The 27,525-nt window shown below is 47.3% G+C and overlaps 2 protein-coding genes across 2 annotated transcripts in view; both read right to left on the bottom strand.

Annotated features, from left to right (window-relative positions):
• The window catches only part of LOC129711037 (uncharacterized), a 43,235-nt gene extending 15,933 nt beyond the window's left edge, over positions 1-27,302 (bottom strand). Inside the window, exon 1 of the mRNA XM_055658387.1 lies at positions 26,991-27,302. The gene's annotated coding sequence lies outside the window, so the exon portion shown is untranslated. The remainder of the gene's footprint in view (positions 1-26,990) is intronic.
• On the bottom strand, positions 450-2,284 carry LOC129711038 (transcription factor JunD-like). Its single transcript, XM_055658388.1, has one exon. The coding sequence runs from the start codon at positions 2,136-2,138 to the stop codon at positions 1,263-1,265; it is 876 nt and encodes a 291-aa protein (XP_055514363.1). The 5' UTR covers positions 2,139-2,284; the 3' UTR covers positions 450-1,262.
• Positions 27,303-27,525: the final 223 nt, after the last annotated feature.

Here is a 27,525-nt window from a genome sequence, read left to right as displayed (position 1 = left end):
CAAACCAGCATCTGCAGTTCCTTCCCACAACATCTGTCAGTCCTTGCAGTTGACATGGTTAACAAAGTGCTCTGAGCATCAGACTGCATTGCAGGTATAATACAACATTAGCAACAACACTTGAAAATGTTTGATCAACCTCTCAAGACAGCCACATGTACGCAATACCAAAAATACTTGGTCACAGTAGCTTATCAACTCTCATCAGAAAGTACCAACGCAGCTTTGCCTTCCCATCTCCCAGCTTCAGGCTTAGAATGTGAATGATTATACGTTTATGTGATAGGAGCAGAATTAGGCGATTTGGCCCATTAAGTCTACTCCGCCATTCAATCAAGGCTGATCTATCTTTCCCTCTCAACCCCATTCTCATGCCCTCTCCCCATAACCTCTGATACCCTTACTAATCAATTGCTTTCTGCAATTAAATGCAAAACAAATCTAACATCTTAGACATAAAATACTTTTATTCAAAAAAATCACATTGTGGCAATACATATCGGAATGTATAGCAACCAGGAATCTAATCAGACTGTTCCCATTACTGTATATAAATAGATTATCTTTCAAATGGTAAAAACATACATTCGAACAATATTGTAACAGAGTCAGATGCTTATTTACAATTATTTATAAAAGTTTGCACCTGAATGCAAACACGAACACGGCACAAAACGAGCAGGCATCTGATGTTAAGAGTCTGCGGGTGGTTGAAGGCCACAGCTATAGTCCATGCATCAGCTTTCGACAAACAGCAGAGACCAACACACTGAGCGCGTGGAACAGGGACTCAGACATGCAGTGCCAGACACATCTATTGGCTTTTGGTCAATTGAACTCAATCAAGTTACTGTCAATGTAAGTCAATATTGATCTGTCCACTCAGACAGCACTATCCAAGAGTTCTTCCAACTCAATTTCAGTGGTGGTAAAACAGGAGGCATGGTCCACACCCCTTCAGTCGTGTTGGTCAGGTGAGACAAACCATGGATCTGGGGGACTTGTAGATGGCCCACACGGGAGGCGAATGCACAGAACCCAGGGAGACGTGCTCCACAAGTCTAATGGGCTTTCACCAGGTTAACAGATAGTCGCGGACTGGATTGTCCCCCAGGCATCTTGAAGGGTTCAAAACGAGGGTTCCTCTGATGGCTTACGTGTGGTGTCCTGTCCCGGGTTTCGGGCAAGGACACGAGGCGGGGAGGGAGGGCGGAAGGGTTCCTCGGCTGGTCCACGGAGTAGAAGGTGTGCCAGACCTGGGGTTAGTAAGCTTGAACCTGCGGACTCAGTAGCAACTGGCAGCCGCTGTTGACATGGGTCAACACCTTCTGTTTGAGCTGGGCCACCTGCTCCCGCAGCAGGCTGGCAGTGGAGGCTAGCTCTGAGTTCTGGCACTTGAGTCCCTTCACTTTGTCCTCCAGCCGGGAGATGCGCTCCAGCTTGCGTTTCCTGCACTTGGAGGCGGCGATGCGGTTCCGCAGGCGCTTCCTCTCCGCCTTGATGCGCTCCTGTGTGTCCATGTCGATGGGCGAGACGGGCGGGGTGTCGCCGAGACCCGACACGTCGGGCACGGTCTGCGGCTCGTCCTTGGGGGCTTGGAGCCGGCCCTGCGGGCACAGAGGGTGGCCGAGCGGTGGGTAGGAGATGGCGGGCGGCTCCGGGCTGTAGCTGACGGCCGGCGCCGGACCCGGAGTCCCGCTGAACGGGCTGAGGTTGGTGTAGACGGGGGGCTCGGGGTGTGGCAACCCGCCAGAGTTGCCTCCGGCTCCCGGTGCCGGACCGCCGGGGGCAGGGAGCGGAGCCTGCGGGCCAGCCGGGCCGTTCAGCTGGTTCTGTTTGTGGAGATCCTCCAGGGCTTTGACGAAACCCTCGGCGAACGAGTTCTGCTCGTCGGTCACGCTGCGGGGGAAGAGGTTCTGTCCCGGCCCGGGGCTGGTGGTCACCAAGCCGCTCGACTGGATGATGAGGCGTTCGAGGTCGGGGGAGGCGAGCTTGAGGAAGCTCAGGTCGGGCGAGTTGAGCGGAGCTTCGGCGTCTCGCTGGCTCTTGAGGCCGTTGTCGGACACGGGCAAGCTCAAGCTCTTCTTCATGCTGTACACCGTGCTCAAGGTATCGTCATGGTAGAAGGGCGTTTCCATGCCGGGTCCAGACTGCCGGCTGGGGAAGGACGGGGGATCGAACCCGGGTCTCCACGTCTCGGTCAGCTCTCAGCTCGCCGTGCGTCCGTCCACCACGTCCCAGGGCCACTCCGCTCACGGCCGCTCGCCTGCCGCCGGCCCCTTTATATACACTCGCCCACGTGTTCGCCCCATTGCATGATGTCACCTTCGCGCCCTCCCATTGGACGCCAGTGACGTCGTCGCCTCCGGCTGCTTTGCATGCGGCGCGGCCATTGGCCGCCCGTTGCCATGCCGACGCATTGTGTACTCCAAATAGGGTGACGTAATGGTTTCGGGGAGGACCGCGTCGGGGCACGTGACCCGCCGCTCACTCAAGGTGGAGCCCGGAGCCCGGAGCCCGGAGCGGGGGGGAGACTCCAGCAAACGTCCCATCCACACACACCCCCAGTCCCATACAAGTCTGGCGGCTCACTTTAAACTATTTATCACACACTTTTGGATAAATTAAGTACACGTTAAAGAGTGCTCATTAATTACTTCGTGGTTTTGGTACAAAATTTTGCAGTGAAACTGGCATGTATGTTGAAATAAAAAATACTAACGTGTTGTAAAACAAAACAAGCAGTCCCCAGGGTTTGGGGGGGGGGGGTGAGAGAGGAGCGGAGGTGAAGGATGGTGGTTGAAACCTCTCAAGCATCTAACCTTCACCTTGGAGTGAGCAGCTTTGCTGCGCTACAATGTGTGGTCAAGGACTCGCTTCCTTCACAACAAGGCGGATGAGGAACGCGTCGCTTGGCGGCTCCTGCTCGGCACATTCATGCCTTGGGTGGAGGCTTTTTTTTCTCTCAACAGCAAAGCAAAAGGGGAGGCCACGAAACTTCCTTCACAACGCGAAACACAAGTCCTCTTTCAGCCAAACAACTGGTGCGCGCTCCACTTCTGTGAAAAGCTGTTCTTAATTTGCTCGTTCATTTCTCGGTATATGGGGATTGTTGGTAAGCCCAGCTGTTACTGATCATCCCTACTTGGACCTGCATAGACCCATGCAGCGCGGAAACAGGCCATTCTACCCAACTATTCCATGCCAGTGATAGACACAACATGCCGGAGTAACTCAGCGAGACCCTTCTTCAGAGTTTAGGGTTTCGACCAGAAACGTCATCCAGAGATGCTGCCTGTCCCGCCAAGTTACTCCAGCATTTTTGTTCCTTCATTTACAGTTCCTTCACACAAATTCCATTCCAGTCACTGGACACCATTACATATTAATCCTATCTCCCAGCACTTGGTCCAATCCATAATCTTCTATGCCAAGGCGATTCAAGTGCTCATGTAGACATTTCTGACGTGTTTTCAAGAGTGTTTTATTGTCGCATGTCCTGAAAAGGAACAATGAAATTCTTACTTGCAGTGGGAACTGGCTTGTCAATAATCCAGCTTTAGCCTCCTAGGCAGTGCATCCCATATACTTGCTACTCTCTGGGTGAAGAGGGCTCTCCTTCATATCGCCTTGAAAGTCCTCTCCCTTCCCCAGGCTATCAGCTGCTCACACTGCTGACGCCCCAATAGGGTAGTTGCTGAACAAAGCCACAGGAATGGTTACAATACAAGATTATTTGACCTATCAAGTCTGGTCCAGTTCCATGTAAAAGCCGGTCCCACTCACCCCCTTCCCGCAGCCCTGCACATAATTTCCTTTCAGATATTTAAATGCTTCCCTTTTGAATTCTTCATTTGAATATGCCTCCAACACTGCCCCTCACTGGCCACTTTTGACCCTGACCACTTGTGTGTAAACAAGCATTTTCTCACGTAACTGCAAAACCAACATATACAAATCAGTGCTGTCTGTGTGGAGTTTGCATGTTCTCTCAACGACTGCCTGTGTTTCATCCGGGCGCTCCGGTTTGGGTGACGTTTGGGTCAGGACCCATCTCGAGACCCAACCTGAAACGTCACCCATCCTTTATCTCCAGAAATGTTCAAGAAGGAACTGCAGATGCTGGAAAATCGAAGGTAGACAAAACTGCTGGAGAAACTCAGTGGGTGTGGCAGCATCTATGGAGCAAAGGAAATAGGCAGCGTTTCGGGCCGAAACCCTTCTTTAGACCCACTGTCTGACCCACTGAGTTACTCCAGCACTTCATGACTATCTTCGGTATAAACCAGCTTCTGCAGTTCCTTCCTACTCAGTTAGCTCCAAGCTGGTTGTGTGGTTGTGGATCCCTAATGTGCAATAATAGAGTGAGCAGAGTGTCACAATGTGGTACAGTGTAGAAATAGGCCCTTCGGCCCATCTTGCTCACACCGGCCAACATGTCCCAGCCACACTAGTCCCACCTGCCTGAGTTTGGTCCATATCCCTCCAAACCTGTCCTATCCATGTACCTGTCTAACTATTTCTTAAACATTGGGATAGGCCCAGCCTCAACCAGTTTGGGTGAAAAAATTACCCCTCAGATTCCTATTAAAATATTTTCCCCTTCACCTTAAACCTATGTCCTCTGGTCCTCGAAGCGAGGGTGATGTGAAAAGGGAAGGATAGTATAAAAGAGAAGAACATGAGACAAAGAACATGACGCCTTTGATCGGTTTCTTTGGTAACCTCAGGACTTCCCCAATAGCTCTTTACATTTTTGAGTTGCAGTCACAGCTGCAGTGAGGGGTATGTGCAGTCCAATTTACTCACAGCATGCACAAAATAGCAATGAAATAAGCAATTAAGTTGAAAGAAACGGGGTCACTGGAAAATGTTAAAAACCATTTCCAGAGTGTTATCAGAACCATGTGGTTATAACTATCAGGAAACATCAAACTGGTTGAGAGTCAGTTCTCTCGAAATGGAGGCCTATCTGATCGATGAGGAACTTACAGATAACTAGAGGGTTCGACAAGCCAAATGCTGAAAAAGATGTCTGCCTGCGGTAGAGAACTACACTGGAACTCAACCAATGTGTTTGATATTTCACCAGCAAGCTGAGCCTGATCTGCTGGAATAAGAATTTTTAAAGTTTAAAAAAAAAGTTAAATCAAAATAAATAACTTTCTCTCTTCTTAGTCCAGTTATCTGTGACTGACTCCAGCTTTGTGTTCTATCTCGTATCTTCCCTTCTGCCAGACCCCTGACTCCTTTCTACCCTCTCAGGCATTCTCATCTCATCTTAAACCTATGCAATTACCTCTTTAAAGTCATCCCTTTTTAGTTTAGTTTAGTCTAGAGGTACAGTGTGGAAACAGACCCTGTTTCATGGAAACAGACCCCAACGAGTCCATGCCAAAGAGTTATCACCCATATACTAAGGTAGACAAAAATGCTGGAGAAACCCAGCGGGTGAGGCAGCATCTATGGAGCGAAGGAATAGGTGACGTTTCGTGTATTTTTGTCCACCTTTTTCCAGCATCTGCCGTTCTTTCTTACACATTCACCAATATACTAATTCTCTTCTGCACACCGGGGAAGTCGATTAACCTACAATCCTGCACGACTTCGGAATGTGGAAGGAAACCAGAGCACCCGGTTTTGTGTGCTTTCTGTCCATCTGTTATATAACCATATAACAATTACAGCACGGAAACAGGCCATCTCGGCCCTTCTAGTCCGTGCCGATCACTTATTCTCACCTAGTCCCATCTACCTGCACTCAGACCATAACCCTCTATTCCTTTCCCGTCCATATAGCTATCCAATTTATTTTTAAAGTATAAAATCGAACCTGCCTTCACCACTTCCACTGGAAGCTCATTCCACACAGCTACCACTCTCTGAGTGAAGAAGTTCCCCCTCATGTTACCCCTAAACTTCTGTTCCTTAATTCTCAAATCATGTCCTCTTGTTTGAATCTTCAATGGAAAAAGCTTATCTCACCTTAAAAAATTTCTCTGCCACATTCTGTCCAGCTGCCTACTGTTGCAGTGTTTTTTCAACACCAAACAGCATAGGCATGGCTCCCCCTGAGTATATTCAACCCCTTTCTCTCCATCGCCCTGGACCATTTCAATATAAATATCGGTATAAATTCGTCACTTGCACATAAAGTGCAAGTGAAATTAATTTGCCAGCAGCGGTATAATGAAAAAAGAACACACAAAAACACAATAAAGATTTAACACAAACATCCACCACAGCATTCATCACTGTGGTAAAAGGCACAAAATTTGGCCAGTCCTTAGAAGAGAGAAAGCCCCCTCCCCACACCCCGTCACCCCTCCTTAAATAGAGATGTAGGAATCACATCAGCAATCACATCAGTGTTATTTATAGAGAGAGGAAAGTGAGTGCCGGGAACTAGAATCAAAAGCATTGATCCAGCCACACTATTCTGTAAAGAGCGTGCTTTCAAAACAACCCATTCCAAACCAAAGGACACATATTTTGAACATATCTGAAGAAGGGTCTTGACCCGAAACTTCAACTACTCCTTTTCTCCAGAGATGCTGCATGACCCGCTGAGTCACTCCAGCTTTTTGTGTCTATATTCGGTTTAAACCAGCATCTGCAGTTCCTTCCCACACAATACATATTTTGTTCCCTGTTTATATAGTGCATGTCAACCAAAGAACCTTTAAACAGTTAAAGGTTCAATGTCAATATTGCAGCCAGATATTACGTTAGTTATGGGTGTGGTGATTATTACTGGCGTAGCAAGGCAAACAGCGAGGGCGGGGGGGAGGGGGCAGCTCCTGCTAACCCTTTCACTCGAAAAGGGCAAAGCAGAATGATGGGAATTACATTCCAAAAGCATCATTCCTCTAACGTGTCACTCGCAGCCTACAAACTACCAACCTCCTTTCCAGAATAGGAAAGCTTTTATTTTATTTTGCAGCCACAGGCTGTGAGTCAGAGCACAGCGGAGCGCCACACAGAGCGTGAGTGGGTGAACTGTTCCATGCGTTGACTACACAAATATCATCCCAAAGATTCCAAAACTCACAGCACACACAAGCCCAAAAACACTTTTCAAAACTTCGTAACAAAGAGGAGCAGAATTGGGCCATTCAGCCCATCGAGTCTACTCCGCCATCCAATCAAGGCTGATCTATCTCCCCCTCCTAACCCCATTCTCCTGCCTTCTCCCCATAACCCCTGACACCCGTACTAATCAAGAATCTATCAATTTCCGCCTTAAATATATCTATCGACTTGACCCCCACAGCCTTTTTGTGGCAATGAATTCCACAGATTCACCACCCTCTGACTAAAGAAATTCCTCCTCATCTTTCTGAAGGTATGTCCTTTTATTCTGAGGCTATGGCCTCTAGTCCTAGACTCTCCCACTAATGGAAATATCCTTTCCATGTCCACTCTATCCAAGCCTTTCACGTTTCTGGACACAACTTACTAAAATAAACATTCTTTACTGTTCTTTTCTGAACCGCAGATCCGACAGAGTAACACGTTTTTCGGCGCCAGAAAGGTGGCGACTCTTGTGTACTGCCCAGGTGAGGTCTGCTGTATGATTTTACCGGGTTGAATGCAAAACAAAGCATTTCACTGATTCTAGGTACATTTGACAACAAAGTATCATTGAATCATTGAATGAACACTGCTGCAACCGGACACCTTCCCTGATACACCATAGAATAAATGTTGTAAGGAGATCACACCGATTAGGTGTGTGTAGAATGGGCTTTATTTTCCATTTAATACTTTTTTTTCAGCCTATATTCACAGGTCTCCATTTTCTGTGTTTTCTTGGGTAGTTTTTTTTTTGGTTTGTGGTTACATTAAAACATCAAGAAAAAAAATGTTATTCTCCGTGTCAACAAAGCACTCCAGTCCAGGTGGGGCCCACCAATTCTAGAAGATCTCCAGCTGGCCAGCAGCTCCCTCGCCTCCACGCTCCCTCTTGGAGGGACAAAGCTGGTGTGAACATAACTCTAAGCCTACCTGATCTCCCAGTTGCTAAACACTTTAACTCCCCCTCCCATACTGACCTTTCTGTCCTGGGCCTCCTCCATTGTCAGTGAGTCCCAGCGCTAAAAGGAGGAACAGCACCTCATATTTTGCTTGGGCAGCTTACACCCCAGCAGTATTAACATTGACTTGTCTAACTTCAAGTAACCCTTGCTTTCCCTCTCTCTCTCGCTCCATCCCTCCCCCTTCCCAGTTCTCCCACCAGTCTTACAATCACCAACTACATTTTATCTGTTTGCGTTGTTGTTACCTTCTCCTAGCTAACAATGATCTATTCTACATTTTCCTTCATCTCCATCCCCTTTGTCCTTTTTTTCACACCTAACACTTCCTTATCTATGTATCTCCCTCTCCTCTGACATCAGACTGAAGAAGGGTCTCGACCCGAAATGTCACCCATTCCTTCTCTCCGGAGATGCTGCCTGTCCTGCTGAGTTACACCAGCATTTTGTGTCTATCTTCGGTATAAACCAGCATCTGCCGTTCCTTCCTACACCTTAACTCTAGCGAGGGCAGGTAGTCAACATGAAGAGACATCATGAAGGATCCACTACCTAGACTTGTCAATGGTCACACTGTCCAGGACCCAGCTTCATGAGGGAGGTTCCTTGATTGACCAAAACCTTTCTGCACTAGATGAACAAATGACATGATTGTATGGGTTGACATGCTTCTAAAATATGATAACCATTCCCCATTTTGGGTGATGTGAGTGTTGGAATAAGGTAAGCAGCAAGAACGTCACCCTTCATGTTGGCATTTCCTCCTCTCCCCCCAAATATGCTTCCCTTCCCACCCCCCCCCCCCCTTTCCTAAATTACTCTCCCAACTGCTTCTCCCAAATTGGGTGGCGATATTTATTGTGTGATTGGTTCACTGAAAAACCTTCTCCAAACATGACAACATCAAAGCCCAAAACCACACCATCTCTCACAGATGGTCTGATGCCAACTAGTTCACTATACACAGCAGTCACAGTGGCGAAGGGTCTCGACCCAAAATGTCACCCATGCCTTTTCTCCAGAGATGCTGCCTGTCCCGCTGAGTTACTCCAAACATTTTGTGTCTATCTTCGATGGAAACAACTTTTTGGCCCAACTTCTCCATGCCAATCAGGATGCCCCACCTACACTAGTCCCACATCCCTTTAAATCTTTCATATCCACGTACTGGCCCAAATATCTGTTAAATGATGTTATAGTACCTGCCACAACTACCTCCTCTGGCAGCTCATTCCATACACCATACACCCTCTGAGTGGAACAGGTTGCCCCTCAGGTTCCAATTAAATCTTTCCCCTCTGCCCATAAACCTATATAGCCTGGAGGGAAATCAGGATGACCTCATTCAAGCCAAATGCAGGCAGGTGGAACTAGTGTAGATGGAACTTGTTGGTTGGTCTGGGCAAGTTGGGCGGAAGTGAACTGAATGGGTCAGGCAGCATCTTTGGAGAACATGGATAGGCGATGTTTCAGGTCGGGACCCTTATCTGGATGAAATGTGAGGTGGGGGCGGGAAGAAAACTGGGATGATTCTATGATTCTCAGTCATCACTAAAAATATATATATATATCTCCGAGTTAGAATAAAGTATTGTAATTGCGAGGATCTGGAGTGAAATGTAATGAGTTTCTCCAGCTTTTTTTGTCTGCACCCGTTGGGTAAAGTGACTGGAGTATTTTTTTTAAGTCACCTATTCTTTCTCTCCAGACATGCTGTCTGACCCGCTGAATTACTCCAGCATTTTGTGTCGACTTCTCTCTGGAATTGAAGCCAAGTCAATGTGAAAGGCAGGTCCATTTTTGTAAACATGTGGTCCCTGGAGAAGTCTCCCTGCCCTTGTGAAACAAAAACAAAGTGTGTGTACGCAAAGCATGTGTGAGTCCCCGTGAATGTGCGTGTATGTGCATGTCGGTGCGGGAGTTTGCGTGCGCGCCCCGGGGAAGCGAGTACAGAGGCAGAGACACATCAAGCTAGACATTTACATTATGTGTGGGATGAGAGTGGGAGAGCTATTTGCATCTCGCCTTCCGGGAAGACACCGAAAGGAAAGTTTCCCTGGACTCGTCAGAAGGTGAAATATGATCCATTTGCGCCTCTCGTTCGAGTATTGAGGCAGCGGCGATCTCTCGGTGGCACTCGGTCTGTGTTCTCCCCCCCCCCACCCCCCCCCGACCCTATTTGGTTTTAAGTTACAGCAGAGCGCTTCATCAGCACACACGCCTATATTTAGGACGAAAGGAATGCGAGCCAAAAAAAATCACACGCCCTATATTTAGCCGTGAGATTTTGCATGGCGTTCACATCGGAAAGACTTCAAAGGACTTTGATTAAGGAAGTGTGGTGGAAAAGACAGCAACAAGTTAGTTAAGATTCGGCTGTAGCTCTGTCGATGTCTGCCTCCCTCTTCACCCTCCCCTGATGGTCTCCGCCGTTGCAGCTCTCCGACTTATCGCCTCCGGACAGAACGGTTCCTTCCAGACCCCGTCCTCGGTAACCCACCCCACTCCCTGCCGTCTCTCCCACTCTGCACCCTCATTCTCTCTGACCCCTCCACCCACCACCAACCCCAAACGTTATTCCTCGCAACCCCCATCGCTCATATTCATAACGTCATCCAGCACGGAAACAGGCCGTTCGGTCCAAATTGCCCATGCCGACCAAGATGCACCATTTTCATGCATTTGTCCCATATCCCTCTAAACCGTCCCTATCCATGTACCTGTCCGAGTGTTGTTAAAGTACATGCCTCTCATCCTGGACACTCACTCATCTCCCCGCTACCTTCAGGTAGAAGGTACAGGAGCCTGAAGACTGCAACGTCCAGGTTCAGAAACAGCTGCTTCCCCACAGCCATCAGGCTATTGAACTCAACTCAAGCAAAACTCTGAACATTAATAGCCCATTATCTGTTTATTTGTACTTTTTCTGTTTTATTTATTGACTTGTGTATATATTTATACAATTGTATATGGACACACTGATCTGTTCTGTATTCATGCCTTCTATATTCTGTTGTGCTGAAGCAAAGCTGGGACACATGACACTCTTGAATCTTGAATCAACTACCCCTTCTGACATTTACCTATCCCTGTACTCTCTCTCCCCGCCATTCAGTGTATATCTCTCCTTCCACCTCACACTTGATTTCCCTTCCCTCCATCCTCACACCCTATGCCTCCTCCCTCCACTCCAGGTGCTCTCCCTCCACCATCACCCCTATATATCCCCCCTCCATTCACTTTCCCTGCATCATCTCCCTCCACTCCCTTAACCCACAATCTCCATAAAAGCGCAAGAAACAGAAGTACGAGCTGCTCTGCTCTGCCTTCAATAAAATCATGGGATGATTCATTCCGGGCTGAAAGACCACTCGCCTGCTCTCTCCCGTGCCCTTTGACTACACTGTAGTTCAAATGCCTTGTCATTCTCCACACTGAATACATTCCATGACTGTGCCTCCAAAGCTCACTGGGGTAGAACATTTGGAAGAGACCACACTCCAGCCAATACAATCTTTCACTATTTATACTATCCAGTATTATCTTTATTTATTTTTCGATATTTCCCCCTGGACCTGCTTTGTGAATCCTGACTTTTCATTCTCCCTTACAATGCGATATTCTGGTGCTCAAGTGATAGTTGGGAGGAGAGAATTGTCATTGGACTCTGGAAATGACAATGGGGAGGTGGATTGGCATGTTGCTGGGTTGGGAGATTTTCAACCTGAAGTTGCTGTGTTAGTGGGCTGTGTGCGTGTTGCTATGTGCTGTCAGCATGGTAAAACAGTTTCTTAAGGCGGGTTTAAGTGATCAGAGACCTTGTCATTATCTGTGTAATAAACTCTGGCAGAAGACACACCCTTTTTTACAGAACACATTACAGTCTGGTCCAATGGTAAATTCCTGTTCCCTCCAATGGCTCAGATCTATTGATTCGTGCTGAACGAAACTCTTCCCATCCATGTCAATTAATGCGGGTGATCGGTGGGTGATGATTGACCGAGATACCTTCGCTGATTTGTCTCTCCAGTGAACACAAGAAAATAGGAGAATGGAGACAAGGAATTGCAGATGCTAGAGGTACACAAAAATGCTGGAGAAACTCAGCGGGTGCAGCAGCATCTATGGAGCGAAGGAGATAGGCAACGTTTCGGGCCGAAACCCTTCTTCAGATGCTGGAATCTTGCGGAAAAACACAAAATGCTAGAGAAACTCAGTAGGTCAGGCAGCATTTGTGGAGGGAATGGATAAGCGACGTTTCAGGTCGGGACCCTTTTTCACACTCAAATACGAGAATATTTCTTCTCATGTGATGGTTCAAGCCCATCCCACCATTCAATATGATCATGGCTGATCTACCTCAACTTCCCTCCACTGCCAAAGATAGACACAAGATGCTGGAGTAACTCAGTGGGTCAGGCAGCATCTCTGGAGAAAAAGTATGGGTGACATTTCAGGTCGGGACCCTTGATTCTACATTCTCTTCAGTGCCAGTTGCCCATTGTCTTCAACCCCCCCCCCCCCCCCCCCCCCCCCCCCCCCCCCCCCACCCATACCTTGGAACCTTTTGGCACTTTCTCACCCTCTATAATTTCAGTCATTAGCTTGCTCTCAGTTTCCACTGAATCTCTCTATTGTGTAAGATCCCCACCTCTATAATTGAGCCATCTTGGCCTCGTGACACCCATTGTCTCCCACGTCACAGTTTCAAAATAAGGGGTGGTCTCTTTCGGACAGGAAAGAAGAGTGATTTTGTCAGGCAGAGGGTGGTGAGAGTTTGGAATTTTCGTGCTAAAGAGGACTGGGGATCCTCAGTCACTGTCTGCATCCAAAAGAAAAAAACATTACATTTCTCGATTGTAGAGGAATCAAAAGACATATGCAATGGGCTGGAGTTCATGGTCCTGAACTAGTCATTTCCTCCGGCCTTGCCTTGTCTCTCCTTTAACCTCTAATTTTCCCCATCTTAAAAGAAAATTCTTAAAGCCTCTGACCAAGCTTTTGATCACATACTGTAACATTGCCCTAAATGCACTTCAGTTAAATTCTTGTTTGTTCATGCTCCTACAAAGCTCACGTGGTTCTCCTCTCCGTTAAAGATGCAATGAAATCGGAAAGATGATGATGTTCCTTCTCTTGTCTCCCCTACCCCTATGCCATTCATTCACCACTCTCTGTTTTTTCACACAGAGAGTGGTGAATCTCTGGAACTCTCTGACACAGAGGGTAGTTGAGGCCAGTTCATTGGCTATATCTAAGAGGGAGTTAGATGTGGCCCTTGTGGCTAAGGGGATCAGGGGGTATGGAGAGAAGGCAGGTACGGGATACTGAGTTGGATGATCAGCCATGATCATATAGAATGGCGGTGCAGGCTCGAAGGGCCGAATGGCCCACTCCTGCACCTAATTTCTATGTTTCTATGTTTCGGGAGTCTAGACATGGTTTTTAGATACAGCATGGAAACAGGCCCATCAGCGCACCGAGTCCGCACTTCTTCTTTCGTGTGGCGTGCACAGCCTAAAGTTGTAGGACAACTTGTTCTATTTGATCTTCTGTTTGTGCACGTCGAGTTGATTGTATTAGTCGAAACAGGGCGGACCACGTGAAGATTGCAATCTTCCACCCCGAGTCCGCACTGAGTAGCGATCACGTACTCTAGTTCTATCCTGCATGGGGACAATTTACCAAAACCAATTAACCTACAAAAATGCATGTCTTTGGAATGTGGGAGGAAACCGGAGCACCAGGGGGAAACTCACCAGGTCACAGGGAGAACGTATAAACTCCGTACAGTCAGCACCCGTAGTCAGGATTGAACCAGGATCTCTGTCACCACTGTGCCGCCCTATTCTTTCCTGTTCTTAGACCCGTGGAAATGTGATAACAGAACAGGTGCATCAGGGTGTGGGAATGGAACCTGCTGAAGTAATTTAGGTACTTTTCCAATATCTCGTAAGAGATCAGACAGGATACAGCAGAGAAAATATCGGGGTAAGAGGGCAAGCAGAATACAAGCCAAGAGCAAGAAAATATATGCTTGAGGTAACAAAGTATATGCTTAGACTTAAGCAAAAGAGTACTACCAGAGGATACCGGAGCAATATCCACAGGCAAAAGGACTAACTCATTAATATTATCATAGCGCGGCAGAATACCTACACAGAATAACAAAAGGCGACAGGGCAACACAGAGCACTATCTTAGCAAATCAAATCAGATCAGCCCAGGTCAGATTCAGATTCAGATTCAATTTTAATTTAGGTGAGAGCATTCTTAATCTAGCACAATGGAACAAGATCCCAAAGCATCAATTTATCAGAGGGAGTCAAGCGTATTTGACCAAAGCAATGAAACACAAGTCCAAGGAAACAGAGAACCAGCTTAGAGTAACACCAGCTAGTGTACACTTATAGAATATTAGCTCAGAGAACCCAGGGCCTTATTTCCTTTCAGTTCTCCGGTTCACTGGATATATACTCTCTTGTACGGAAGCTATAAACTACGACTCTGATGATCGAAACTAACACTCTCCTCTATTATAAGTACACTGGCATTTGGAGCGTTGCGATATTACTGGAATAGCACTTTGATTTGACCATCAATATGGACCTTAACAACACTGGTGCCTCAGTGCCTGTCGTGGTTTAAATGTTGCTAAAAACATCCTGGGTGTACATGCCTTGTCCATACCCTGCTGTTACGCTACTCTTCAGTACGTCTGTACCTCCAGCTACTGTGGTCAAAGCAATGAAAGGTCCTCCATACAGCTCACCACTTTTCTACCTCTTTTTGCCTTTAAGAATCTGCTCAACCTTGACTTTGTTGCTATTAGAAGAGGAAGGCAGAGGATCCACAAACCTGTCTTCATCGACATGACAGTGGTAGAGAAGGTCAAAAGCTTCAAAATCCTGGATGTGCATATCTCTGAAGCATGGGCTGAATCCCAGGGGGGGGGGGAGAGACAACACATCCCCTCCATGTTTTGAGAGGTGGGGAACAATCCGGTTTTGTAATCCGAATTTTGAAACTTGGTGAAAAAAAATCTATTAAAAATCTCTGCTTTCAGCGAGACAGTGGGTGTGGGACTGATGATCGAGGACGGCGATTGGACGAGAGAGACGTTGGTCGGCAGGCAATGGGGGGGGGGGGGGGGGGGGGGTGGGGTGGGGGACACAAGATTCAACGCGATGATTGGAGGTGGGAGGTGTCGGTCAGAGGCAGAGGTAGGGGGGTGGGATTGAGGATAGAGCGTGGTGATTGGAGGAGGGAGACGTCCCGGTGGAGCAAAGATCATAGAGCGGAGTTTGAATCGGCCCGTTCACTGGCCCTTTCATCGCCCGGCGTGGCTTAAAATTACGCCAGGTGATGTCAGACGAAGCTGCTGTTGCTGGAGTTCGGAGTCGGCCACCAACCAGGTCAGCTCCCAATGTTATCCGATCGACCAGAAACATCACCTATTCCTTCGCTCCATAGACGCTGCCCCACCCGCTGAGTTTCTCCAGCATTTTTATCTACCTTCGATTTTGCCAGCAACTGCAGTTCTTTCTTAAACAGAAGGAGATTCTCTATGTCAGCAAATACTCTCTTGAACCTCTACAGGTGTAGGGAGCATGACTGACTGCATTATGGCCAGGTTCGGCAACTCAAAAATGCCCAGGAAAGCAGAAGATTGCAGAAAGTGGTGAACATTATGGGTACTGACCTCCCCACCATCGACGGGATCTTCAGGAGTCACTGCCTCAAAATGGCAGCCAGCATCACCAAGGACCCACAACACCCTGGTCATGCACTCATTTCACTCCTACCTTCGGGAAGAAGATACAGGAGTATGAAAACTGTAACATCCAGATTCAGGAGCAGCTTCTTCCCAACTACCATTACAGTATTAAACACTACAACCTCCAACTGAGCCCCAAACTATATAGATTTGGCGATGTTGCTTTTATTGGTTTTGTTGTTGCCCAATCAGTTTATTTTTTTACACACTGATTTTTTTTGTTTGATTATTATAGTGTTCACAGAATACTGTGTACATATCTGTTGTGGTGCCACAAGTAAGAATTTAATTGTTCTGTTACGGGACATATGGCAATAGAACACTTTGACCGACATCAAGGGCAGAACTTCTGGTTTCCTTTCCTTTCCCTTAATTCAGTGTTGCTCATTCTCGGATCAACTTTGTGAACGCTTGAAAATACTTTCAATATTTACTTACTTGAAGTTTTACTTTTAATCACAGTTCTATCGTTGAATTCTCAGCTAAACTTTAGATCAGGAGAGATTCTCTCAAAACGTGGGGCTGCCTGCCCATGCACGGCTTCTGCACGGCAACTCATATATCAAGATTTGTTGTGATCTGCACATGGAACTGAAAGCAATTTCGTAACCGTGAAGTACAGAAACCTGACGCGGTTGTGGCAAGAACAATTTTGTTTGTCACACACCCCGACATAGGTCTCTGTGGCCGAGTTTCAAGAAGGCTTGACATTATCTGCATTTCCATGCTAACTGGTTTGGGGATTCCCGAACATCTGTTCCACATTCAGATAAGCTTGCACTTCGGCTCTGGGGGTGGAGTGATATTTACTCACAGGGCAGGCCCGACAGGCACATCATATTAATATTTTGCTTAACCCTTTCATCGCCGAACTTGTACACAACTATGATCAGAGAATCATGATAACACAAAATGTTACTACCTTTGAGGTCTTAATCTCAGCAACGCTGACTCTGCCTGAGTAAAAGCCCTGCCCCACGGTACGAGTTCATTCCAAGAGCTCTCCCGAGTTTGCCCCGATTCGAACTTGGAGATTTACGGTAATGGCCACTCGTCGGTACTTGGGGCTCTCGTGGACATTTTTCAACATGTCTTCACGAGTCTTCCCGTGCTTACCTGCCATTAGCGAGTCTTCCCGAGTACCTGCCGTTAACGTCCCCGAGCTCCGGCGTACCCGCTACGTTTGATCTCCGTGCTTACCACGAGTTTGATTTTTTTTAACTCGGGAGGGCTCTTGGAATGAACTCGTACCGTGGGACAAGGCTATTACAGGCCTCACAGACACCAATTCTTACTGAGGGATGGGTTCCACACATACACACATTCACATTCAAGTTCTCTCATTCATCCAATAATACTGTGTAGGGAGGAATACTGGTTTACACTGAAGATAGACACAAAATGCTGGAATAACTCAGCGAGATAGAGAGTATCTCTGGATAGAAGGAATGGATGTTTTGGGCAAGACCCTTCTTCAGAAACCTTCAGGATTCTTCATGATCACCCGAAACGTCACCCATTCCTTCTATTCAGAGATGCTGAGTCACTCCAGCATTTTGTGTCCATCATTCAATAATACTACTACAATGTAGTAGCACTTGATCCTCGGCTCTGACTGCGATTTAATTTAATCTCTTAATTTTGCTGTGGTCACAAGGTGTTAAAAAAGGAAACTAATTTCACACTTATGTATGTGAGGCAGTCGGTGACGTCCACAATGGCAATAAAAACCTTTAGGTGCCAATCAATAGGTTTAAACATTCAGGGAATAATTTACTCCAGTGAGATCTTGTCAGAATGTCGAATGGCCAAATTCACTTGGTACACGCTGGCCTCCGATCCTCAGAGGTAAAGATGCCATAGACATCAATTGGTAGGGTGTACTCCCAGTCACATACACTGGATTTGTGCATCCTCCCAACTCATTGCCCTCCAGAATACTCCTCCATTTTGAATGGTTATGGATCATGGATTTTCACAAGTTGGCTGCGGAGTTTTTACTTTCTCAAGTCTTTGAGAACATCCCAGAAAGAAAATGCACTGTTCATCCGATAACCTCTTGTCATGAAGGAGCTTGGAATGGAGTTTGTATTTTGGGAGTATGGTGTCAGGCATGCAAACAATGTTATTGACCCAGCGCAGATAAATGAATGTAATTGTTGGGGAAGTTGGCAACTGAAGTTGTTGGTTCACTTTGCCCGCCATTAACTCGGGGGCAATCTGCACATATATTTGCTGGCACCGCCTCCAAGTTGTCTGTGCGGCAGGACAAAGATCATATTTGCCCAGTAGCCTATGAGATTTGTGTATTCTTGCTTCGGTGAATAGGCTAATGACTCTGACCTGGTCCTCTGGATGCATGCATATACATATAACCATTGTCTACACAATGCAGTTTGATGGCTGAAGATAGATTTACTTTGCTTCTGGAGTGGAGGCGTCTTGAAGTTTTCCATTTGTTCTGTAGGATAGTCCCACATTAGCCAGTGAGACACGGCAAGAGGGTGAGAAGGAGCAAGAAGATTAGCACGTTTGCAGATGATACAAAAGTATTTGGTGTTCCAGATAGTGAAGACGGTTGTCAAAAATTGCAGCAGAATCTTGATCGTTTGGCCTGGTGGGCTGAGGAATGGTAAATGGAATTCAATACAGTGTAATGTGAGGTATTGCAATTTGGTAAGTCCAGCATGGGCAAGACCTACACAGTGAATGGTAGGGGTCTGGGAAGTGTTGCAGAGCAGAGGGAATGGACAAGTGCAGGTACATAGTTCATTGAAGGTGGCATCACAGATAAATGCGGTGGTCAAAAAGGTTTTTGGCACATTGGCCATCAATGGTCAAGAGCATCAAGTAGACGTTGGGAGGTCATGTTGCAGTTATACAAGACCTTGGTGAGGACACTTTTATGTATTGTGTTCAGTTCTGGGCACCCATGTCATAGGAAAGATGTTGTTAAGTTGGAAAGGGTGCAGAAAAGATTTACAAGCATGTTGCCAGGACTCGAGGATCTGAGCTATAGGGAGAGGTTGAGCAGGCTGGGACGCTATTCCCTGGAGCACAGGAGGATGAGGAGTGATCTTACAGAGATGTCTAAAATCATGAAGGAATAGATCGGGTAGACGCGCAGTCTTTTGCCCAGAGTAGGCAATTCGGGAACCAAAGTGCATAGGTTTTAGGAGAAGAGGAAACGATTTTATAGGAATCTGAGGCATAACTTTTTCACACAAAGGGTGGTGGGTGTATGGAACGAACTGACAGAGGAGGTAGTTGAGTCGGGGACAATTGCAACGTTTGAGAAACAATTAGACACGTACATGGATACGATAGGTTTAGAGGGATGTGGGCCCAACGCAATCAATTGGGACTATTCTAGATGGAACATGTTGGTCGGTGTGGGCAAGTTGGGCCTAAGGACCTGTTTCCATGCTGTAGGACTGACTCTAAGAGTTTCGGGACAGTGACTCATCCTTGCTTGCCATTTGTCTACACGGAGGTTGGATTGAGACTACTGTGATTCATCTTCCACGGCCTCCTGGAATGGTACATAGCTCCAGAAATAAGAAATTCCTTCCTTGTCTCTTGATTCTGAAACAATGCACCAGGGAAATAATAAACCAAGTTCCTTCACCCCGGAATTCAATGTTGTGAACCTCTCTCTCTGGACATCATCCAAGTAACGAGACCAAAGTGCTCTGGTTGTGATTTCACTCAAGCCCTGTTATTGTAGCAAATCCTTTGCACTTCATTCATCTTTCAATGAAGACTAACAAGCCACTCATTATCCCATGTACATGCTGTACGGGCACACTAACCTTGTACTTCTTGATCAAGGACAGCCAGATTTTGTTCATTAGTCTCAACCATTTAAATTTTCTGTTCTTCCTACAAAAAAGAACAATCTGTACCCTCACTTTTCCCCACACAATGGTCTCCATCTGCTATGTCTTGGCCCACCCTGTGACTTAACAACAACTAATCCTGGCCACATGATTCTGATCTGCCGGCGATACTCATTGAGCGGTTTAAATAACGAGAAGAGTTGAACTTTGTTTTCGGAAAAGTTATATTAAATGCAGAAGTCTGGTGAATTCTGGTGGGCTGACAGTTTGTGGCCTGATCCCCACATCATTCTCTAGACACATTCTATGAATGGAACGGGCTCAGACGTCACCGATTGCGTCAGATTCAGACGTCATCCGACAAAGGGCCATTTCTGAACCGAAGCTAATAATAATCTGTGCCCGGAGACTGTTACCTTCAAACTCTGCTTGCATCAGCAGCAGCAGCCTCCTATGACAGAAAAGCCAGCGCCCATCGCCATGGCAACACTGACATCTTCTGATGACTGCATTCTCTGCAGCAGGGGGTGTGAGAGGCTGCAGATCCCACTCACTCAGGAAGCCAAGTGGAAGCACAGACTGGAATTGAAAACCCAGCGCACTGCAGCAATTATGTGAACACATCAGGAGTACGTCATTCAGCTCCCCGCGTCTACTCCGCCAGTAAGACGATATCCGATCTTTTACCTCACTGCCATGTCTGAACGCCACCTGGTATTAGTAAGAGTATATCTGACAAAAATTCAAGCCAAATCGCTCCTTATCCCGCTACTCGCCTGTCCTAACCCTGACTGCACAGGCATGACTGACATCCACCTGAGATGTGTAGGAAGGAACTGCATATGCTGGTTTAAACCGAAGATAGACACAAAAAGCTGGACCAGTTCAGCAGGTCTGGCAGCATCGATGGAGAAAAGGCCTGGGTGATGTTTCAGGTCGAGACTGAAGATTCTTTTCACAATGGCAGGCAGTGACTAGTGGGGTACCGCAAGGCTTAGTGCTGGGACACCAGCTATTTACAATATATATTAATGATCTGGATGAGGGAATTGAAGGCAATATCTCCAAGTTTGTGGATGACACTAAGCTGGGGGGGCAGTGTTAGCTGTGAGGAGGATGCTAGGGGACTGCAAGGTGACTTGGATAGGCTGGGTGAGTGGGCAAATGTTTGGCAGATGCAGTATAATGTGGATAAATGTGAGGGTATCCATTTTGGTGGCAAAAACAGGAAAGCAGACTATTATCTAAATGGTGGCCGACTAGGAAAAGGGGAGATGCAGCGAGACCTGGGTGTCATGGTACACCAGTCATTGAAAGTAGGCATGCAGGTGCAGCAGGCAGTGAAGAAAGCGAATGGTATGTTAGCTTTCATAGCAAAAGGATTTGAGTATAGGAGCAGGGAGGTTCTACTGCAGTTGTACAGGGTCTTGGTGAGACCACACCTGGAGTATTGCGTACAGTTTTGGTCTCCAAATCTGAGGAAGGACATTCTTGCCATAGAGGGAGTACAGAGAAGGTTCGCCAGACTGATTCCTGGGATGTCAGGACTGTCTTATGAAGAAAGACTGGATAGACTTGGTTTATACTCTCTAGAATTTAGGAGATTGAGAGGGGATCTTATAGAAACTTACAAAATTCTTAAGGGGTTGGACAGGCTAGATGCAGGAAGATTGCTCCCGATGTTGGGGAAGTCCAGGACAATGGGTCACAGCTTAAGGATAAGGGGGAAATCCTTTAAAACCGAGATGAGAAGAACTTTTTTCACACAGAGAGTGGTGAATCACTGGAACTCTCTGCCGCAGAGGGTAGTTGATGCCAGTTCATTGGCTATATTTAAGAGGGAGTTAGATGTGGCCCTTGTGGCTAAGGGGATCAGAGGGTATGGAGAGAAGGCAGGTACGGGATACTGAGTTGGATGATCTATCATATTGAATGGCGGTGCAGGCTCGAAGGGCCGAATGGCCTACTGCACCTAATTTCTATTTTTCTATGAAACAGGGTCTCGACCCGAAACTTCACCTTTCCCTTTTCACCCGCGATGCTGCCCAACACGCTGAGTTACTACAGCCTTTTGCATTTATCCAGTATTGCGTTTATTGGTAAATCTCCAACGTAGAATTGTCAGTATTGGGGTAGACGAGGAATGATTAAAGACATTTTTAATTTGGTTAAAACAAATTGGATTCAGGAAGAGGAGAGGTTGACTAGATGGTATGTTTGAAGGTGGCACCAGGGGTTATAGTGCCACAGAGTCACACAGCACAGAATTCCCTCGTTGTTTAACCAGTTCCACAGTTCTGCACATTGTTTCCGTCTCGAGGTCGCACCTTCCCTAGTTAACAATGTGCCTACTAGGGCACCACCCAGCCAGAGGTCGTTTGTGGCCTCCAGCTCCTTGAACCACCCTCCACCCCCACCCTCAATCTGAAGAAGCCTCGTCATCTGAAACGTCACCCATCCTTTTTCTCCAGAGATGCTGTCAGACCCGTTAAGTTACTCCAGTATTTTGTGTCTATCTTTGGTATTAAACAGCATCTGCAGTTCTTTGTTTCTACAGAATCTGGCCATTGGCTCAACGTGTCGATGCGGACCAGGTTTTAGAACTGAGCCAGTCCCACTAGCTTGCATTTGACCCTTATCCCTGGAAATTTTTTTCATCCATGTACTGACTAAATGTCTTTTAAACATCACCAGTATACCCATCCATCAGGCTTCCTCTGGCAGCTCAATCCATCTACACACCACCCTCTTCATGAGGAAAGGCCCCTCTTTAAAAATCTTTCTGCTTAAACCTACGTCCTCTAGTTCTGGACTCCTCTAACCTGGGAAAAAGACTGCGGCCATTCACCCTTTATATGCCTCTCATGCCTTTGCATACATCACCCCTCATCTTCCCGTGCTCCAGAGTAAATAATCCCAGCCTATCCAGATAACTGAAGACCTTGAATACTGGTAACTTCCTGGTGAATATTTTTAGCACCCTGTCAAGTTTAATGATACAGGTGCACAACCTTTTATCCGGTGTTCCAGAAACCGAAAAGCTCCGAAAACCGGCCATTTTTTCCAGATGTCGTCTGCGCACCAAAGCTCGCGTTTGGCGCCAAACCTGACCCAAAACGACCCACGGTCAACCCAGGTCTGTACTACTGTAGCGGCTGCCTCCTCCCTGGAGACCGGGAGACGCTTAAACATCTGTAAATCATTGCTTAAATGTTAGTCAGTTAGTTTGGAGGGCTTTTATGTGAAGGGGGGTGAAGGGGTAAACTTTAATTCTTAGTCCCCTACCTGGTCGGAGAGGCGGGGAGCGGTCAATGCCTTACCGGGTCGCTGTGCAGTAAGCTCCGCAGCGCTGTGGCCGGTGGGGCCGCGGGCGGCGCAGGTTGTAGCTCCGACCCCGGCAACTCTACCCCTGGCTGCGAGGCGCTCCAAATCCAGCGCGGCCCGCGGCCGGACGCCCCAGCTCCGCGAATGTCGGGAGTCGGCGGCGTCGCAGCGCAATGCCTTACCGGGTCGCCGTGCGGCAAGCTCCGGAGCGCTGTGGCCGCCAACACACAACATCGCGGAGCGTCGCTGGATTTGGAGCCACGCAGCCAGGGGTAGAGTTGTCGGGGTCGGAGCTCCAACCGGCGCCGCCCACGGCCGGACGGAGCCCCCAGCTCCGCGGCTCCAAATCCAGCGACGCTCCGCGATGTTGTGTGTCGGCGGCCACAGCGCTCCGGAGCTTGCCGCACGGCGACCCGGTAAGGCATTGCCCGCTCCCCGCTGGTATCCCAGCGCTGCGACGCCGCCGACTCCCGACATTCGCGGAGCTGGGACGTCCGGCCGCGGGCCGCGCTGGATTTGGAGCGCCTCGCAGCCAGGGGTAGAGTTGCCGGGGTCGGAGCTACAACCGGCGCCGCCCGCGGCCGGACGGAGCCCCCAGCTCCGCGAGGTTGGGAGTCGCCGACCAGGTAGGTAGGGGACTAAGAATTAAAGTTTCCCCCTTCACCCCTACACCACCACCACCACATAAAATCCCTCCAAACTAACTGACTAACATTTATGCAATGATTCTCCCGGTCTCCGGGGAGGAGGCAGCTGCTCCAGACTTTTCAAACCGCCCGCGCTACCTACCTAATCTACGCTAAAAATCTTCCATTCTGAAATCCGAAAAAGTCCGAAATCCGACAAGTGTCTGGTCCCAAGGCTTTCGGATAAAAGGTTGTGCACCTGTACCTTTATTATGACAGGATGACGAGAAACGCATACAATACTCCGAATAGGGTCTCACCAATGTCAGGTACAGTATTGTAATGTCTTCTGTTTTTCCACTTTAAGCAACTTGAGTTCTAGCCCCTACTCCTGTGACATTCTTGCTGCTAATCCAAGTCTTAGTGATGGAGCACGGGAAGATGAGGGGTGATGTAGTACAATATTTAGTTTGTTTTGAGATACAGCGTGAAAAGACTCCCTTCGGCCCACCGAGTCCGTGCAGAGAAACGATCCCCGTACACTAGCACTGTCCTACACTCGAGGGCCAATTTATATTTTTTACTGAAGACAATTAACCTACAAACCTGTATGTCTTTGGAGTGTGGGAGGACACTGGAATACCCGGGGAAAACCCACGCGGTCATGGGGAAAACGTACAAATTCCCTATAGACAGCACCCATATTCAGGATAGAACCTTGGTGTCTGGCGCTGTAAGGCAGCAACTCTACCGCTGATTTATGTAAATAATTTGATTGTAATGTTTTGATTTTAATTTACTACATAACTCATCACCACTTATCTTTCAAGAATCCCAACCCACACACACACACACACACACACACACCAAAGGTGTAGGAAGGAACTGCAGTTGCTGATTTACACCAAAGATAGACACAGCGGGTCAGGCAACATCTCTAGAGAAAAGGAATAGGTGACGTTGAGACCTTTTTTCGGACTGAGAGTGTGGGGAGAGGTATGAAAATATATAGGTCAAATCAGAGCCAGCACAGATGATCAACGAAAGGTCGAGCCCACGAAGGACCATAGTTGGCTGTGGAAGAGGTAATAACGAAGAGATATATGGATGCAAACAATGGAACTAGCAGGATGACTGGGTTGGGGATGGGAGGGGGAATGTGTGGGAACATGCAGGGTTGACTTGAAATTAGAGAAGTCAATATTCACAGCACTGGGTTGCAAGCTGCCCGAGTGAAATATGGGGTGCTGTTCCTCCAATTTGCTTGTGGCCTCACTGACAGTGGTGGAGGCTCAGGAAAGGTCAGTCTGGGAATGGAAAGGCGAGTTAAAGTGTTTGGCAACCGGAAGATCAGGTAGGCCGAGGCAGACTGAGCGAAGGTGTTCAGCAAAACAACCGGCCACCAAACCCATTTCTTGCCTGTGCTATGGGTTACCGAGATGTCAAGAAGTCAAGTCAAGAGAGTTTATTGTCACAGATGTACACACATGCATTGTAACTGATGCAGAGGAGACAACTAACCAGGCGAACAACAAGGATGTGAGTAAATTACAAGTGGGATGGAAAATATTGCGTGAAGTTAAGGGGAACAACTGGAATTATATTACAAAATGAAGTCAAATTCTCACTTCCCATTTCAAAAAAACTAGAACAAACAAAGGGGAATTTCTGGTCTGATTAGTGAGGCAATATCAGAAACATCGGTCCACTATCTTAAACTGCCTGGTTTTAACAACTGGAGCTTCTCTGCATGCCCACACAAGCTGAACTGGACACACATTGAAAACACTCAAAGGTTAATCTGTATCTGAAAGTACACATGGCCTTTGGCCTCAAGAAGCCTGGCCCTGGTCAGAATTTAAACCTGGTTAGAGGAGTCATGTTTAAACTAGAGTTCTCTTTCTCAGTCCGAAAATAGCTCATTGGTCTTTTCAACCGTAAGTGCCAAGCAGTGATCAGATTTGTATCATTGCGCTAAATTGTGAGATTAGATTTCAGACTTTGGACATACAGCATGGAAACAGGCCCTTCGGCTATCGAGTCCGCACCGACCAGCAATCACACCGTACACTAGCACTATCCTGCACACTAGAGACAAGTTTACCAATGCCAATTAACCTACAAACCTGTGCGTCCTTGGAGTGTGGGAGGAAACCGTATCACCCTGGAAAAGCCCATGTGGTGACAGTGAAAACGTACAAACTCCACACAGACAGCACCCAGTCAGGGATGAACCCGTGGTCTCGGCATTGTAAGGCAGCAACCCTACTGCTGCGCCACTGTGCAGTCCTGAGATAATTATCGTCTACATACCTCCTACTCCTCCGGGTACAAACAGCCTGCCCCAAACTAGTTTATCTTGAGCAAAATATGCACGATGTGCCTGGGAAATGAAGGCTGGGGCGTGGCTACAGTTCTCAGCCTCAGGCTGTTGCAAACATGCAGTTTCACTCGATCACACGGTGACAAAGATCCAACGGCGAGAGACGCAAATTTGGTTGAAATCAAAAAATAATGTTTTTTACAAAGCAGCAGGGAAATGGAAGAAATAGAGAGCAGCGAGCCAGGAGATAGACATTTATATAAATAAGCAGCATCCTCCTGCTGACTTCATCCACAGCATACAAACTGCAAGGCTTGAAGGTACAACCCTGGTCTTTGGCACTTCAAGATGACAGCTTTACCAGCTGTGCCACTGTAGCACCCTTGGGCTGTCTTCTCTGCTCCCCATATAGCCTTCAGGCTAAAGGGGGGGAAGTCTTTTAGAACCGAGATGAGAAAAAAAAAATTCACACAGAGAGTGGTGAATCTGTGGAATTCTCTGCCACAGAAGGTAGTTGAGGCCACAGTTCATTGGCTATATTTGAGGGAGTTAGATGCGGCCCTTGTGGCTAAAGGGATCAGGGGGTATGGAGAGAAGGCAGGGATGGGATACTGAGTTGGATGATCAGCCATGATCATATTGAATGGCGGTGCAGGCTCGAAGGGCCGAATGGCCTACTCCTGCACCTATTTTCTATGTTCCTTGAACATGCCTCATCCATTTTTTTTTTTTTGAAATTGGAACTTTTAGTTGTTTTGGTTAAAATAAATAAAGTTTTGGAATGGATGGAACTGAGGGTCGGGTTACCTGCAGACTAGTGTCTAGCGTGATCCCGTTCTAGTTCCTCTCTCTTAGTTGTTGTTTCTTATTGTGCTTACTTCAGTGTGAGTGATCTCTGGAAGTGTCCGAGCATCCTTGGATCATCGGGGGGGGGGGGGGGTTATAGGACTACAGCTGGACCTTTTGTGTGTGTACAAAGTCGTACGCTTATGTACCAGTCAAGTTCTGCTGTTCAAAACATGTATTCCATTCATTAAAAAAAGATGAAGGAGAAACTGTTACTACCTGTGGTCTTTGGAACAAGCAGCAGAGGTAAAAGGCCAAGAAGGGTTTCCAGGCCAACCAATGCAGGGGACGGGTTGTGCGGGCTCTGAGGGAAACATAGAAACACAGATTCACCACTCTCTGTGTAAAAAATGATTTTCTCATCTCGGTCCTAAAAGACTTCCCTCTTCTCCTTAAACTGTGACCACTAGTTCTGGACTTCCCCCAACATCGGGAATAATCTTCCTGCATCTAGCCTGTCCAACCCCTCAAGAATTTTGTAAGAAGGAACTGCAGATGCTGGAAAATCGAAGGTAGACAAAAAATGCCGGAGAAACTCGGCGGGTGCGGCAGCATCTATGGAACGAAGGAAATAGGCAACGTTTCGGGACGGAACGTTGCCTATTTCCTTCGCTCCATAGATGCTGCCGCATCCGCTGCGTTTCTCCAGCATTTTTTGTCCAAAATGGACGAGGCAACTCGAAAACATCCCTCGAAAACTAACTCCGAGGCACAAGATTGCACCGATTTATTTCAAGGGTTTACCTCTCAGCTC

The sequence above is a fragment of the Leucoraja erinacea genome, chromosome 29 (genome assembly GCF_028641065.1).
Source record: "Leucoraja erinacea ecotype New England chromosome 29, Leri_hhj_1, whole genome shotgun sequence".
In the NCBI taxonomy this organism is placed as follows: Eukaryota; Metazoa; Chordata; class Chondrichthyes; order Rajiformes; family Rajidae; genus Leucoraja; species Leucoraja erinaceus.
Note: the sequence above shows the minus strand (reverse complement) of the source record. Positions and strands in the feature narration are given on the sequence as shown.